The sequence below is a fragment of the Moschus berezovskii genome, chromosome 1 (assembly GCF_049115385.1).
Source record: "Moschus berezovskii isolate FMDL1 chromosome 1, NW_MosBer_1.0, whole genome shotgun sequence".
NCBI classification, from domain to species: domain Eukaryota; kingdom Metazoa; phylum Chordata; class Mammalia; order Artiodactyla; family Moschidae; genus Moschus; species Moschus berezovskii.
This window is the reverse complement of record NC_142460.1, coordinates 121,718,097-121,736,325: the sequence shown is the minus strand read 5'-3', so window position 1 is coordinate 121,736,325 and position 18,229 is coordinate 121,718,097. Positions and strand designations below refer to the sequence as shown.

The window sequence follows — 18,229 nt, the reverse complement described above, 5'->3', positions numbered from 1 at the left end:
AGGATTCTTATCCACTGCTCCACCAGGAAAGTCCCAAGTGACTGATTTTATTTAGCCACATCTTTAGGGGCATCAAGGATGATATTGCTTTACCAAACATTCTCTACTATGAGTTAACCTAAAATAAAATTTCATCTCAATCAAAGGAATGTTGCTCGCTAGCTGTGACATGTGAAACTATATATAACATAAAGTTCTGAAGTCACATTGATGTTCCTTATGATCTTAGAGAGGTTATTTGGTGACAACCTGAATTACATATAATTTTCTAGAAGCTTTAGACTAATACATTTTCCTTGTGATGCATAAAGTTTGTGTTGTGCCTTTTCTTATTCACTGCTACTCAGTTTGGGTCTTCTGAAGGTATAGAGTTTCCTTGGGGACTTCTTTGTAGGAATCAGGAAAAACCTCAAGGAAGGTTTGGTAGATTACTGGGACTTGTGGGTCAGTTGCTGGATTGGGCTGACTTGTTACTTGTAGTGCCCAAGAGCAGATATAACCTAAGTCATTATCAAGAGGGGACCTGGGTGTCAGAGAGAATCACAGATCCATCTCCAGATCCTGTCTGTAGTAAAAAAAAACCAAAAGTCAAAATTCTAAAAACTCTCTGTGGCTTACAATGCCCTGAGAATAAAATCAGAACCCCACAGACTGAAAGGCCCAATTTGCCCTACTGAACATCTCATCAATTTAGTCAATTTGGCCTCCTTTCAGATCTCTGGAGGCCAAGCGTTTCCCCTTTTTAGAGTCTCAGTTCCTTCTCCTTCTTTCTGTCTGAATGGCATCCTCTGGTTGTCCTGGTATCTCTTCACCCTTTCAGGTCACAATGTCACCTCTTCAGTGAGGCCTTTCCTGATCAATAAATCTTAGTAAGAATTCCCTTATCTTTTTCAGTCCCCTGATTGTTTCCATCTTAGCAGTCTACCTTTTGTATTTTCTAAGTGTTTTTGTTTACTCTCCTTTCTACTTAGATGGTCAGTGCAAAGGGACCGTGGGCTTTCTTTCATTCGTACCACCTGCTGCTGAAAGTGTCCGCACAGCACCCTTGTCCCTCTCCCTTATCACTGCATACCTGCCACGCTTCCAGCTGCCAGTATTTGCATTTCTGTATCTGAAGACTTTGGCTTTTGGAAGCAGACTCTGCCTACCTGGGCTTCTGCCTGGAATGCTGGAGAAGATGTAGCTCTCAACCGAGCACAGGTAGAATTAGTGCATGAATACCCAGGCTCCTTCTGACTTTGGGGAGCTCATCAGCTAGTGTTGCCTGGCTTGATAATATGTATTTTTTCTTGGCTAACTCTCCTTCCTCGTCTCATTTAATCGCTTCCTCACTGGTGTTTTCTTCACTTTCCAAAGAAACTGCTGCTACTGCTGCTGCTAAGTCACTTCAGTCGTGTCCGACTCTGTGAGACCCCATAGACGGAAGCCCACCAGGCTCCCCCGTCCCTGGGATTCTCCAGGCAAGAACACTGGAGTGGGTTGCCATTTCCTTCTCCAATGCATGAAAGTGAAAAGTGAAAGTGAAGTTGCTCAGTCATGTCTGACTTTTAGCGACCCAATGGACTGCAGCCTACCCGGCTGCTCCGTCTATGGGATTTTCCAGGCAAGAGTACTGGAGTGGGGTGCCATTGTCTTCTCTGTCCAAAGAAGCTACTTATACTCAAATCCTTGGTGGTAGGGGGTGGGAGCTGGGCGGTGGGAGGGTTGAGGTTGGGGTGGGGCACTGCTTCTGACACATGTAGGTTACAGTATTTGTTGAATGGATGAATGACTAGATGGGTGGGTGGCTGGATGAATGGAATAATAGATTATAAAAATAGGTTATAAAATAGAGTTCAAGACTGTATGAGGTGTAAAAATTCAAATTATGGGCAGATAAAGTAAATGTTTGGTGAACTCATTCTAACAGGGCTAGTCTGCTTCCCCCAAACACATAAGTCCATGTGAAGGTGAAGATATAGGACAATCTAATATGACATTCAAAATTATTTCTTTATTTACTTATTTCTGATTGATCTGGGTGTTCCTGGGTTTGCAGGCTTTTTTCTGTAGGTTCGGCAAGCGAGGGCTACACTCTAATTGTGGTGGGTGGACTTGTCATTGCAGTGACTTCTCTTGTTTTGGAGCACATGCTCTAAGGCACTGGGGCTTTAGTAACTGCAGCTCATGGGCTCAATAGTTGCAGTTCCCAGGCTGTAGAGCATGGGTTCAATAGTTGCAGTTCCCAGGCTCTAGAGCATGGGCTCAATAGTTGTGGTGCACGGGCTTAGTTGCACCACAGTATATGGGATCTTCCTGGACAAGGGATCGAATGCATGTCTCCTGCATTGTCAGACAGATTCTTTACCACTGAGCCTCCAGGGAAGCCCCAATATGGCATTTTTAAAAGCTAAAGTTTTCTTTAGGCCCACTGCCCAATTCTTGAGGATTTTATGGATGTCTCACTTACATGTAGTTTTATTGTTTTATTTTTTTGTTTTATTTATTGTTTTATTACAGTATTTACCTACAACACTAAAATGTGCTATTCAAACTCATAAATAACGTTTAACACAAATTTTATTTCATTTAGGTAATGTTAACAGTCCCCAAAATCACTTTTCAAAAGTATATCTGGAAGTGAGAATTGGACTGTAAATGAAACCAGAAGGTGAGATTTAGTCAGAGCCCCGGAATGAAGTGATCACAAAAAGGGACTGCAGCTGTGGAGGGTGAAGGAACTGATTTTAGTGCAGGCAGTATATTAGGTGTTGTTATCAGTGTGATCACTAGACAGGTTCACAGAGCCGTTTAAAGACAGACTAGAGTCCTGAATCATGAGCCATTTCTATTTTCAGCAGATTATGAGTCTGGAGAGTTGGCTAGACTATGAGTTTCATGACTCATAAAAAAGAACATCAAAGCCTGACCCTAGGGAGGTTCATGTATGGCATACAGTGCAGAAGAAGTATGAGTGTTTGGTCAGAAAACAATTAGTATTGTTTTCAAAAGCCAAGCAGTTGGTATGGACTAGTAAATCATTCATCACTAAGTGAAGCATTCCTCAAATTACAAAAGGATTTAATTCTGGCACTCTAGGTGATAAGTGTTATCTGTGTTCTGTGCTGAGTCACTTCTGTCATGTCTGACTCTGCAACCCTATGGACTGTAGCCAGGCTTCTGTGTCCTTGGGATTCCCCAGGCAGGAATACTGGAGTGGATTGCCATGCCCTCCTCCAAGGGATCTTCCTGACTCAGGGATTGAACCTGCGTCTCTTATGTCTCCTGCATTGGCAGGCGGGTTCTTTACCACTAGTGCCACTCAGGAAGCCCTGTGTTTTATCTATCCCCAGGACGTTTAAAAATTAAAGATAAAAGGTCTAAAATCCTGTATGTTTGTATAAGCGTTCTATAAGGAAATGTTGATATAATTGTGCTGGTTGAAAAGTATTTGCGTTTAAAGAAGTATTGGGTTGGCCAGAAGGGTCGCTCGGGTTTTTCCCATACCATCTTACACTAAAACCTGACTTTTTGGCCAACCCAGTATTATGGGTGAAACTGAATTAAGTAACCTTGCCGATGGAAAATAGTGCTCAGGAAAAATTTAACTCCTTTTTTTGAATCAGCCTGTCTTTTTCTTCATGGATACTAAGAATCCTGGACTTGTGTTTCTTTATACATTTTGGCTACCAAAGAGCTTAGAACTTAATTTTCAGCTCAGTTTTCTCAAGTACATGGGAACTTATGACTTTTGCATGTGTCTTCTAAATTTCTCCTTGTTTTTTAAAATCTATTCTGATTTTTCTTTTTCTTGGGTCTGTTTTTTTTTTTCCCTACTCTGCCTGTATTTTTCTTTCTCACTTTATGTAAGTCACCACAAGCTTTTTGTGGAAAATGAAGGAACAAATGATTCATGAATAAAACATAAAGATGTAATCTATTTTTATTGCATTACTATCCTTTTTTTTCAAGGCCAAATGTTTGCGAAGAAGAGCAGCTGACTGTGGTGGGACTGCGACGCCCGTGTGTCCAGGCGTCCACGCACACCATCAAGATCTGGAAACAGGGCTGCACCAGCCCACGGTGGTGTGTGGCTTATGAAAGAAGGTAATGGTGTTTCACTATTTTGTCTTTGTTTCTCAAAGTCAAAGCCAAAGCCTAAACTGTATCTAAAGATTTCATCCAATAAATTTTAGAAAATAATTATATAAGTAAACAAGCATAACATATACCCACGAGGAACTTTAAAGTTATATATTTTCCTTCAGAAACAGAATATATTATTACTTTAGTTCAAACCTCATTTCTATGTGAGGTATTTGGGTAAGGTTCAGTTCAGTTCAGTCACTCAGTCGTGTCCGACTCTTTGCGACCCCATGAATCACAGCACACCAGGCCTCCCTGTCCATCACCAACTCCCGGAGTTCACTCAAACTCATGTCCATAGAGTCGGTGATGCCATCCAGCCATCTCATTCTCTGTTGTCCCCGTCTCCTCCCACCCCCAATCCCTCCTAGCATCAGACTCTTTTCTAGTGAGTCAACCCATCGCATGAGGTTGCCAAAGTATTGGAGTTTCAGCTTTAGCATCAGTCCTTCCAATGAACACCCAGGATTGGGTTCAGTTCAGTTCAATTCAGTTCAGTCGCTCAGTCGTGTCCGACTCTCTGTGACCCCATGAATCACAGCACTGCCAGGCCTCCCTGTCCATCACCAACTCCCGGAGTTCACTCAAACTCATGTCCATAGAGTCGGTGATGCCATCCAGCCATCTCATTCTCTGTCGTCCCCTTCTCCTCCCGACCCCAACCTTTCCCAGCATCAGAGTCTTTTCCAGTGAGTCAACTCGTTGCATGAGGTGGCCAAAGTATTGCAGTTGGGTTAGATGCCATTAATTTTAATTTTTGATAGGATAGACACTGAAAGCAGTGGATCAGAAGGCTGAGAGAAACAAGAAATATTGTGTTAGTTTGCTAAATTTAGTGTAACTTGGATCCAAGGCATCTACGATTCTGAGCTACCATCTGACCTGCCCCTGGTTCTCTTGTAACACTTTGAAACCTGGAACTTCTTTAATTTCATTATGGTCTTTGAATTAGGATTAACTCAGCTGCCTGGGAGAGGAGAGAAAATGCCAGTATGTGTTTTTTCTATGTGTGAAGACTTCATAGGGACTTTTAAAAATAGATTTATAAAATATCTAATAATTTCTTAAATAGTTGCTAAGGGGTTCAAGTTACGTAAATGAATCAATTTTGTCTGAATTCAGGAAACAAAGTTAAAAAATATAACTTTAGATTAATGAATTTATTATTACTAATATCACTAGTATTACTTAAAGAAAATTGATGGCATGTGTAAATAATGGCATTTGCCACTGTATAGAAATGGCAGAACACTGGTAATATAAGACTAGATTTAATAAGACTAAATCATTTATAATTGTGGATATTTGCATATACATTGTGTGTGTGAATAGTGTTTTGTGTGGTTTTTTTTTTTTTTTTTTGGTCTATACTCAGGACCTTTAATTTAAATCAGAAAAAACTTCTGGCTTTTTCTGTGTGACACTGAAAATGTTTCTACTTTTTCTGTTCCTTAGTCTGTAAACTTAGAAAAATAATACTGTACATGGATATTACAAGGATTAACTAAAAACGTATTTAACATACGTGACATGATGCTTGGTACACAGAAGATATTCATGTCCCTGATTTTGGAAATGACTTTTCGATTAGATATTTGGCATCCTTCCATGAAGTTTTTCTTCCCTGGGGGCTCAGACGGTAAAGAATCTGCCTGCAATGCAGGAGACCCCGGTTTGATCCCTGGGGTGGGAAGATCCTCTGAAGAAGGGAATGGCTAACAGTGCCAGTATTTTTTTTTTTTCATTTTCTTTTATTTTGCACTTCTGTTAATTACAAAAAGATTTGCTTTTTAATATTTTTTATTCAATTTTAGATTCATTGTTTGCCTTTTATTTCTCAATTTGTAGGAGTTCTTCATATACTAAGAAAAATTGTCTCTCTGTCACATATGTAATGTTTTCCCCAAACATTTTGACTATGGTATCTTTTGCTTTTCAAAAATTTAAGTATATTGTGCAATCATCTCTGTTTCTCCTGCCTGTTGAAGCACCTGGGTTTCCTGACTTGTTTTATTTTTATTTTTTAAATTTTTATTGAAATATAATTGATTTATAGTGTGTTAGTTTTAGATATACAGCTAAGTGATTCAGATTCTTTTTTACAATTCTTTTCCATCACAGGTTATTATAAGATATTGAATAGAGCTCCCTATGCTATACAGTTCTGTTCTGTTCCGTTGCTCAGTCGTGTCCGACTCTTTGCGACCCCATGGACTGTAGCCTACCAGGCTTCTCCGTCCATGGGATTCTCCAGGCAAGAATACTGGAGTGGGTTACCATTTCCTTCTCCAATGCTATACAGTAGATCCTTGTTAATTATCTATTGAATATACAGTAGTGTGTATATTCTCCTGACTTGTCTTAGATCATCTCCATTCAAAGATATTTTCCTAAGATGTCTTCCATTATTTTATTTTGTTTTTTAGATTATTAATTTACCTTGAATCTTTTATTTTAAATGTATGATCAGTGTGGCCCAGATACAGTGCCAGTATTCTTGCCTGCAGTATTCCATGGACAGAGAAGCCTGGCAGGCTACAGTTCATCAGGTCAAAAGAAGTCTGACAGGACTGAGTGACTAAAACTTTCACTTTTTTTTCACTTCCATGAGATTTAACTCTTGTTGATATTAGTCCAAACCAAAGAAAGTTTACTACCACATAGACATTCAGATTTGGGAAAGCAAACATGAATAAATAAAACATTTTTATGTTTATTTTCAAGAGCTTAATAGTTTTTTGCATTCCTTTATTCAGCAACTATTTATGAAACTGAGTTTGGAGTTGTCGCATGCCAAACTAACGTCCTGTTTGTTTGTATGTAAGTAAACAAATGTATACTCATATCCCTATTAGAAAGATGCACCTCCAAAAATATTAGGGAACACTTCAAGATGGTGAATAATCAAGTGTCATAAAAAGAAAGAAAGAAAATAAAGTAAAGCGTCTGCCTGCAATGCAGGAGACCCGGGTTTGATCTCTGGGTCGGGAAGATCCCCTGAAGAAGGAAATGGCAACACAATCCCGTATTCTTGCCTGGAAAATCCCATGGTCAGAGGAGCCTGATAGGTTACAGTCCATGGGGTCGCAAAGAGTTGGACACAACTAAGTGACTTCACTTTCTTTCTTTGTATTCTTTCTTCAAGATGGTGAATAGTCAAGTGTTATAAAAATGACATTAAATCCTATTTTCAAGAGAGGAGAAAGAACACTGTACATTGACATGATGCAAAAAGAGAAATTGGAGGAAGTGAAACTTGAAATTGGCTTTGAATATGAAGGGGATTGGGCTTCCCTAGTGGCTCAGTGGCAAAGAATCCATCTAAAATGCAGGAGACATGGGTTCAATCCCTGGGTTGGGAAGATCCCCTGAATGAGGGCTTGGCAACCCACTCTAGTATTCCTCCCAGGAAAATCCCACGGACAGAGAAGCCTGGCAGTTTACAGCCTATGGGGTTGCAAAGAGACAGACATGAGTGAAACAAATGAGCACACAGGCACATGAAGGTGATTTGGGCTGGGGATATGAGGATAGGTAAGTGAGAGGAAGACAATATAATACTTTTGGGATAAAGAATAAATAAGACATCAATTTGATAGGAAGGAAGTTATCTCAGTGATATTATGGTTCAGTTCAGTTCAGTTCAGTTCAGTCGCTCAGTCATGACCGACTCTTTGCGACCCCATGGACCACAGCATGCCAGGCCTCCCTGTCCATCACCAATTATGGTATTATGGTCTATTAACAGGTCAGCAGAAATAGTGTAGTGTTTTGTTCATTATTTTGTTCATTGTTCAATCTTTTGTTCCTTATTGCCCTCCCCCTGCAGGAGACTTTGTGAACTTTTTCTTTTTCTTTTAGTAATTGTCCCCCTTCCCCATGAAAGTTCAATATCACAGATATGCTTGTTTCTGTTTCTGTTCTCTGCTTACGTGTAGGACCACAAACCATTGTATTACTAAGATTTTTCTCACCCCTCCTACCCACAAATCAATGTCCCCCGCTTGTGGGTGATGTCACCACTGATGAGAATGCACACTATTATGGGACCCATGATGAGGGGACTTCACTGTCAAATTGAAAGCATGTGACTTATTATCCTTCTGGATTTCATTATTCTCTTCATAATCATGGGTTCCATTTTTGATTGCTTCAGTGACCCTTAGGGTAGTTTATACTACAGGACTTGCAGTTCCTCTTAATTTTCAATAACCTGTATCTACATTGAATCTTGGTTATGTATTTAGTGAGGTGTGTGTGTGTGTGCACATGTATAATGCATATATATATATTGTGTGTGTGTATAATCAGGATTTGGGTTGCAGGGAGAATTTGGTAGTGGGTTTAAGGTGACAGCTATGGCCTTAAGACGAAGTATTACCTTAAGAGGAAAATAGGATCAATCTCATTCTTATTCCTTAGGACCCGATACTACACCATCTACAGACAGGCATACAGCCTGGAGCAGCAGACCATCTACAAGTGCTGCCCTGGTTGGAGCCGGTGGGACAATGAACCTGGCTGCCTATGCTGTAAGTTATAATTCTTCCTGTCTAACTCTCTGTCACTAGAAGTAATGGTCTCACTCTGTTTTGGGCTTCAAACATATCATGCCTGTCAAGCTTTAGGCATTTTAGACTCACCACAGATTCACAGCATCTCTTTGGACTGAAGATGCACACATGGCATGTACAGAAATGCGCAGAAAGCCTTTCTGTTAAGTGTTGCTAACGATAGGTCAGAACTCAGGACCCACAGAACTGCTGCTTTATATTCTGTCTATGTAAAAGGCAGTTTATTTAAAGCCAGACAGGTTACACCTAGTAAGCTTCCATCTCCCTTTGCTGTTTGCCCCTTTCCCATATCATCAAATTTGTAATCCATGGCTGATTCAAAAGTCCAGAGGGAAATCTAAATGGGTTTTCTTGACTTGTGCTTGTCATGATTAATTGCAGAACTAGGGAAGCAGTTTATTTTTTAAGATGAGGTATGCAGTCCTTTCACAAACCTCTGGTGAGGGTATTCCAGGACCTTTGGTGTCTATCTGACAGCCCTTGAGCAGCGGAACTAGCAGCATTATATAGTTCATTCACACCAGAGAAACGAATCCATTTATTAGTGACTCCGTTACCTATGTGTTTATGGTTATTGCCAAGTCACTTAAAATGCTTCAATGTGTTGCAATCAATGCAGACCACAGCACAACCATTCATCTCTCCTGTTATCCTGCACCTTCGGGAGTTTGTCGGCATCCTGCTCCCTTCCCCACCATGCTTTCTGCTCTTGAATGATTTTGGTGAAGTTGCCTCAGGCTTCCCATATTAAGCAGGCTTAGGGTTGAGGGGTACACTGGGGGTCATTGTATTTGCATGCATTGCTAGGACACTGAAGATGAGTGGCTTAAGCTCAGTAAATATATCTGCCCACATGTCATCTCAACTATATTATAGACTCCTGGAAATTAATGACTGTGAAGTGAATTCATTATCTTGTGTGGCACCTAGCAGAGTCCTTTGCCTCTGGTAAGTATTTGTATTTCTTGCATGTGTTTTAGATTTACTTGGGATACACAGCCATCTTCATGTAGTTCCTTTAGACTAGTGCTACTCTTTTTCTTTTTCCCTTTAGTTTTTATTGGAGTGGAGTTGATTTACAATGCTGTGTTAGTTTCAGGTATACAGCAAAGTGAATCAGTTATACATATATCCACTCTTTAAAAAATTTGTTTCCCATGCTACTCAAACTTGAATCTGAATACAAATCAGCTAGTACCTTGTTAAGGTGTGGATTCTGATTCAGTAGGTCTGGGGTGGGGCATTTCTACAAGCTTCAAAGTGATACAGATGTTACCACATATAGAGTTCTACAAGGCTTCAGAAGGCAATGGCTTTAATTGGTAATGAGAAAACTTTTCAGTGGAGAGGCTATGGAGGAGCTGGTAGAAATTTCTAGATGGTGTCTATATTAACAACTTGATACTTACACTGAGGATTTTCTTTCCTTTCTTACACTCTGTTCTCTCTGGCCTTCTTGTCTACCTTTCTTTTAGCTGTCTCTGCAGTGGGGACTTGTGTCCATGGGAAGAGATGCTCAGAGGGTGAAGTCCAGCGGTGCCAGTGTTCAGAGGGTTTTCAGGGACCCCACTGTCAATATGGTGAGTTGCCAACAAGGCCATTTTATTATGATTTGGAGCCGTCTGCCTTGCTTTTAGGGGCCAGCTAATTTTGTCGATTCAAACTAATGGCAGGGTTATCCCTCTGGGAATTGGTGAGCATTTGAAATCTGCCACTAAGCAAAAACCTACAACCTACAGTGTACTCAGCATTGAAAATTATGCTCTGCAGTTTAGTTTTAGTTATTCACTATATGAGTTCAAAGGGTAACAGTAAGAACAAAATAGTCTATTTTGTAAAGGAAATGGCAGCTTAATAGGAAAACCTCTTTCTGACTTCAGATGTTAAATCTTTAACGGACCCATCGTTTGAAAGTGCTGGTACAGTATTCTGTGAGTTTTATATGATTTGTGAATGAATAAAGTAAGGATTAAGACAAATTCAGCATGATGTGATATTTACTACTTTTATATCCTTTGTGTTTTGTAAAAAAAGCGCAAAAAACCTGACACTTGCATGATTCTCAATCTGTCAAAACTTGGAAACCTAGTTTTCAAGGTTGGAGCTTAACAACTGTCAATTTTGGACATGTGTGTTTAAGATGTTTCTTGGGCAGGAAATTCTCAAAATGGCCAATAATGTGTCTTTTACTGCATCTGCTATGAGATTGGGTGCTTTCAGAAGGATTTGTTTTGACTTGATCATCTGATTCTAGTCTCTGGAGGATGTGAATGCATCTGCATTTATCTTTTCAAGGCAGGGGAAAACCAAACCAAACCTATCATATAGAAGTTAAAGAAACAGGTATAAAAAGTGGACAAAAATATTGTCTTCATTATCTTCTGCTGATACGTTTGCCTTCTCTTATCCATTACTTGAATCTTTGTCAGTGAAGTTGGAAGGTTGCTGAGAGCTCATCAGTCATGTTCATTTGTCTCCTCTGCCCTTGGCATAAGGTTCAGACTCACATTTTTTCCTGGGCACCTCAAAGCTATTCTTCTTGTAAATTAATCTTGAAATTCTTCCCTAGGTTGTTTCCTTTTTTAAAAAATTGTGAATTAAAATAAAGCTGATTTTCTATCCCAGTTTATTCTTTGACTGTGGAACACTGATTTTTAAACAGAAGTCTGAGCTCTGGAGAGTGTCTTCAGTTGTTTCTATTAATTTTAAGATGGTAACAGAAACTGTACATTGTTCCATGAAACCAAATTATTTGCCCCTAAACACATTGCTTGAACTATCTGTGCCACACTGGTTTCCTCATCTTGATCATTATCTGTGATGGGCAATTACACATGTCATTGATGCATTAAAATTTTAAAAAATCAATTATTACTTTATTAATTCTTTTGTTTTGGTAGACTAGATTTTGGGAAAACATCAAGTCCCTGAGGAGAAAGGTAATCAGAGAGACATATGGTAATGATAATAGCCTCAAAGTTACACCTGGATTAATTTATTCTTTATTTTTCTACATTAGTACTTGAGTATTCTGATTATTCCAATTTCTTAACAACTTTTATTTACCAAAGTAATTAAAATGCTTTTTGAAATTAAAGTAGCTAGATTTTGTATTCTTTAGTTTGAGTTTGGTGAAAACACTGGATAATTTTAAACACATGCAGAATAAGTACATATTTTCACAAGTTTGTTTTTATACAGAAAGTTTCAGAAGTCATGAGGAAAGGTGGACCACACAAAATACCATTTAGGATTCTGCATTGCTCTTTTAAGTACTCTTGTCCAAGTGTGTTTATCTATGGATTTTGACAGTGTTTCATCTCTCACTGTAGAATTCCTGTTGAATGTAAAAAGAAAAATTGATGAACCCCAAGGGATGTATATCCTGAAGTAGAAGTTCAGGAATCTCCTACATGATTTTACATTTCATCCAGCAAAATGAGATATCATAAAGTATAGAAATTTAAGAGTTTGATGGAGGAATTTTGAAGACTTTCTAGGAAATCACATATTTGGTGAGACAAGTGGAGAATAAATAAATAAATAAATAAATAAATTTTGAGAAAGTCACAAAAAAATAAATAAAAAAAAAAAAAAAAAAGAATACAGCTAGTACATTAGATGAGTCTTGAGAGTAGATTAAAAATGAAAATTAGAAAAGATTATTTTAAAAAGAGTTGATAAGAGATATATATATATTTATAAATTTAATTGATAAGATATATATATATATATTCTCTCAATCAGGTGGATTTTAGTTTAGAAGTACTGCTTGAAGCCAGTCTCTTATCCAGTGGCTGGATTTGAGTTCTGAATTATGAGTATATAAACCTTGGTCTGATAGGCATTACTGTCTTTCCCTCTAGATATATTATATACATCAAAATGAAAATTAATTTGATGTTTTACAAATTATATAAACTGAGTCAAATGATAAAAATAATTCAATTTTAAAATGTTTTAATTATTAAAAATTAGAAGTTTATACAATATAAGAAAGTAAAAATCTATAGTCTTGTCGCCCTCAGAAAATCATGTGGTTATCCTTTTATGTATATTTAATCATATACATATAACATATGGAATTTTACATAGATGAGATTGTCTCTCATATGATGGTTTTATCATAAATGCCCCCCTTTTTTTCTTAATTACTTTTTCTTTTCTCTTCTCATCCGGTATTCTCTCTCCTCCCTAGTTAACAATCTTCTCAATACTCTTTTCTATATTTCTCTGCACATATGGAAACATATACAAACAGCTGAATAACATTCCATCGTATTGATATGCCGTAAAGTTTGAACCACCCATGTATTGATGGGCATTCATTTTGTTTCCAACTTTTTGACAAAACATCAGGGCTGCAATAGTATGACGCTTTTGATTCTATGAAACAGATTCCCAGCAGTGGGATTGTTGGGTTCAATGAATGTGTTTTTTAAAATTATAATGTACTTAAGGATCAAAATATCCATTTAAATTATTTGTGAAATGTTTTGTGGGCCATGGCAACGACTTTATAAGCTTATTTGGTTGGGATGGATTAAAACCTAGATGAGTGCTAATTATTTACTTATTTTTTGACATGATAACATAATGGAGAATCACTTGCATCTTCATCTAAAACGAGATGTCTAATAAAATACTAGGATCAGGGTATTGTAAACATGGATTGCTTTGAGTATAGGATAAAGTTGACTTTATTTGATATGTATGGGAAAAATAAGTCAATAAAATGAGCCAGATGGGCCTTTTAAAAATGGAGAAAAGAATCTAGTCCAGAGAGAGAAGGGACATGCTAATAACTGAGAGAAATGCTTGAAGTTGATAATGATTCTAAAATTGCTGATCTACTTAACTCATTTGAAAAATCTGCCTCTAATAAGGAAAAATGAAGAAAATGAATTTGGACAATTAGGAAGTAATGAAGAGCTTTCTAAAATAGCTATTGATTAAAGGAATCAAAGGGAATACTTTGAAGATTTGAACACATGCAAATCAAGCTAGATAGCTAGTGGTTAAATTTTCTCTTTTTTATTTCTATGGATCCAGGCAAAACAACTTGGAGCTTCATTAACTGATTAATATCACACACAGAGTCACTCCTTTTATTCCTCATCACTTATTCCATCTTCCTTTTCCCTGGTCAGAGGTCAGGTTAAATTATAATGTGCCTAATAGTGAGATGCTGAGGCTCAGAGGTCTTCTTATTTCTTTCATTTATATATTCACTCATTCCTTCTTCTAGCCAGTCTTTCAGTTAGTCAGTAGATATTGATATCTCATGCCTAGTCTGTGTGCTAAGTGCTGCAGATTCCAAAACAAATGTGGTATCCTTAGTGTGATGGGAAATAGAGACCAGGAGATCAGTGATTCTAACATAGCTCACGAATGCTATGACAGAGGATATTTCTGTCCTAAAGAAAACAAGAGAGAGTTGCTCAAGGTGATGCTCGGAAATAAAAGAAGTTTTATGAAAAGATTTGAAAACACAAAGTACAACTTATCCTTAAAGAGGAACAGAACAATAATATGAAATTTGGCATAGGGTGGAGCCAATTATACAGAGTGAAGTAAGCCAGAAAGAAAAACATCAATACAGTATACTAACGCATATATATGGAATTTAGAAAGATGGTAAGCTGAACCCTGTATACGAGACTGCAAAAGAGACATAGGCATACAGAACAGTCTTTGGGACTCTGTGGGAGAGGGTGAAGGTGGGATGATTGGGGAGAACGGCATTGTAGCATGTATTTTATCATAAGTGACCAGTCCAGGTTCTACGCATGATACAGGATGATTGGGGCTGGTGCACGGGGGTGACCTGGAGGGAGGATATGGGGAGGAGGGAGGTGGGAGGGGGGTTCAAGAAAGAGAACACATGTACACCCGGGGCGGATTCATGTCAATGTATGGCAAAACCAACCAATATATTAATGTAATTTGCCTCCAATAAAATGAATTAAAAAAAAAAACAGCGCAAGCTCAAGGGATAATAATAATAATACAAGTAGTTCTCTTGGCTTCAAGAAGAGATGCACATAGCACATGGCAAAAACAGCTTTTCTTATGTCCAGGGCAACAGTTCCTTGGCTTTTATTTGTCCAGTCAAACTAGCTTTTCCAGAACATCATACAGAGGTGGTTACTGATTCTTCAAGGACTTTGCCTTCCTTAAAACCAATCCCTGAGCAAACAGTCCTTTAGACAGAGCTTCTTGAATATACAACCCTACTGTTTGGTACTTTATTCCTAAACCAGAGTACCCAGACCTCTCATTTTATTCAAGTGTGATGTTTAGGCACTTTAAAAATAGAATGTTGCTGGAATGCTGTCTGTTGACATGGAAAACCTGAGAAGTTCTGGGCTAAGGGTTGGGTCTTACCAATTACCATTTGCAATATCTTGGAGAAGACATTTTATAGTCCTAGAGCTCATTGTCATCATTTGTAAAATAATGTGCACCTTCCGTGTACCAAGCACAGTTCTAAACAATTTGTATGGATCAAATTATTAATCCTTACAACTAGTCTATGAGGCGAACACTCTTATTTGTCCATATTTGTACCCAACTGAAGCATACAAACCTGTCCGAGGTCAAGCAGCTGGGAAGAAGGGCACCTGGAATCCATGTTCTAGCTCTGTTACCTTCAAATCATGGTCCCTTTATAATACTTGACATAATCATGTCTCTACCAGGTTGTTATTTGTGATTAACATGAGATAATGTGTGTGATCTGTAAGTTGGGAGGCATTATCCAAGCAATACTTCTTATTTTATTGGAATATAATTGTTTTACAATGTTGTCTTAGTTTTTGCTGTACAGTCAAGTGAATCAGCCATATGCATATGTATATCCCCTCCTTCTTGGGCCTCCCTCCCACCCACCCCCACTTTCCCACCCCTCTAGGTCATCACAGAGCACCCAGATGAGCTTCCTGTGGTTTATAGCAGGTTTCCAGGGGCTATCTGTTTTACAGATGGTAGTGTATATATATTGATGATAATCTCCCAATTTGTCCTGCCCTTTCCTTCCCCCACTGTGTCCACATGTCTGCTCCCTACGTCTGTATCTCTGTTCCTGTCTTGGAAATAGGTTCATCTGTATTATTTTTCTAGATTCCACATATATGTTAATATATGGTAATTAATGCATTACTTCTTTTTATTGATTGTATATTCCCTGAAAATCTATAGGGGAAATGCACTAAGTGAAGGGGGAAAGGCGCCTGTGGTTGCTTTGCTTCCCATTCTGTGGGAAATCTGAGCAAACTTTGGGTGTTGGGTCACATGTATGATTTTCAGCCAACCACTGAGTTCCAATCAAGGAGCCCAGTGAACTCTTTGCCAGATATATCTCTTCTATGCAGATAGAAGATCAGAACAAAGAATCTCCTTAAAGTGGCTTGTCCCCAAGAGCACTTTTAATTTGAGAAGTGCTGCAGGTTGAATTGTGTCATCCTAAATTTGTATGTTGAAATTCTCATCCCCAGTAGCTCATAATGTGACCTTATTTAATAATATGATTGTTGTAGGTATAATTAGTTAAGATGTGATTGTATGAAAGTAAGGTGGACCCCTAATCCAATATATACTGATTAAAAGGGGAAATTTGGACATACAGATATGCACACAGAGAGAATACCATCATGGGAAGAAACAGAGAGAATACCATCATGGGAAGATGAGGGCAGTAATCAGGGTGAAGCTCTGATAATCCAGAGAATGCCAAGGATTGCTAGCCAACCACAAGAAGCTAGAAGAGAGTCATGGAAAGGATTTTTCCACCCAGCACTCAAATGGAAACAGCCCTGCTGACACTTTGATCTCAGGCTTCCAGCCTGTAGAACTGAGAGACAATACATTTCTGTTGTTTAAACTGCTCAGTTTGTGGTACTTTGTTATAGCAGCCCTGGTGATCTAATCTAGAAAGTTTAGAAAAACATTTTCTATCTCCACAGCTTCATTTCAGCAGTAGGCCTACTGAAACAATGAAAATGGGGAAAAAGTGGCAGGGGGTTTATAAAGAGCAAATCATGCTAAGAAAACTTGATGGCTTATTTTAATTGAATTATAAAATTAGTGGGGGAAGAAGATTTAATTGGGAAAAAATGCAAAATCATTAATTGAGCATGCCTATTAATCTGCAGTCCTAAATGAGCATTACTAGGAGATAGTCTGAGATGAAACACAGGTTATATTATGGAGATAAATTGATAGGCATTCTTAACATGAGCTGACAGTGTAAAATTCAGTATTATTTTGTTCACCACATAAAGATGCACTGAGTTGGAGCCTTAAGCCCTCGGCAGGGTTCTAGCAAGTCCATGTCAAGGCGATTGCATTCTGCTTTACATAACTTGACAGAAGGATATGGCAGTATTGACAAGGATTGAGACAAGTACAGGAAAGGGACAGCTAGACCGTTTATGAGGAAAGTAAAGTGATAACTGTTTGACATCTTCCTGTGAGCATAATAAAGGGACATCTTATTAGGAATCCACACAGAAGGCTTACTACCCTGACATTGATTCAAAGATAGAAGCTTTGACAGTGCTTTTACTAAAATAGCCTTCCAGGTATGCTTTGCATGGCCAGTGTTAGCAACCAGAAGGTAGATGCACTTAAAAAAAAAAGACTGCATGAGAATTACCTAATATTGCAAGAATGGCAGCCTTAGAAGAGGATGACCTAGCACTATTCAGGGTTATTTGATTCTACAGGATATCCTTAGTGATGGGCTAGAAAAGTTTGAAGATGGATAGTAATGACTATAAGAGCTAACTCAGAAATCATGCTTTCTACATGGTAGGTGCTGTCCTCAATGCTTTATGCTTGTCAGCTCATTAATTACTCACAACAGTTTTCTAAGCTAAGTCCCATTTTGCAATAACACACTGAAAGTAAGGAGAAATTAACTTACTTAATTTAATGACCTTAATGAGGTCATGCGTGTAATAAATGATAGATCTAGGGTATGAACTCAAGCAGTCTGGCTCCTGAGTTTGTCCTTTGAGTTACTATGTGATGTTGTTTCTTTAAAATATAATAGATCTCTTGTTTATGAGAAATAATGTTTATATCATTTCCCTGAAAGGGACATAAAGGATTTATACTTTATTTTTAATGTTTAAACCTGTTCAGTATGCTGAGCAAACCATATTCCTGCAGAAAGTTTGAGTTAAATGACTTTTTTTCACTTAAAATTTTGCTTGTTATACATGTATTGAGGGATTTTTAGAACCTGTGTAAGAAATACATAGCTTTGCTATTGAAAAGGCTGCATTCTCATTACAGAGATAGGAAAACAAATCATTATAATGTGATGAATGGTGTTCTCAGAAATACAGTAAAAGAATTCCAGGGACTAAATCATAGTGGGGAGCAGAACTTGGGGGGTTATGGCAAGTAAGATGTGTATTAACTCCATGTCACTCATCATTGCCAAGTGAATAGTTTGGGTTTCAACTCCTTGGATATGTAATGCCATTGAAGATTTTAAGATGGACATTTTATGTGTAGAAGTG

The 18,229-nt window shown here is 38.2% G+C and overlaps 1 protein-coding gene across 1 annotated transcript in view; it reads left to right on the top strand.

Annotated features, from left to right (window-relative positions):
• The window catches only part of LOC129551748 (uncharacterized), a 691,626-nt gene that overhangs the window by 73,037 nt on the left and 600,360 nt on the right, over positions 1-18,229 (top strand). The window contains exons 2-4 of the mRNA XM_088833084.1: positions 3,952-4,086; positions 8,548-8,657; positions 10,175-10,279. Of these exons, the coding sequence (XP_088689210.1) occupies positions 3,952-4,086; positions 8,548-8,657; positions 10,175-10,279 (350 nt within the window). The remainder of the gene's footprint in view (positions 1-3,951; positions 4,087-8,547; positions 8,658-10,174; positions 10,280-18,229) is intronic.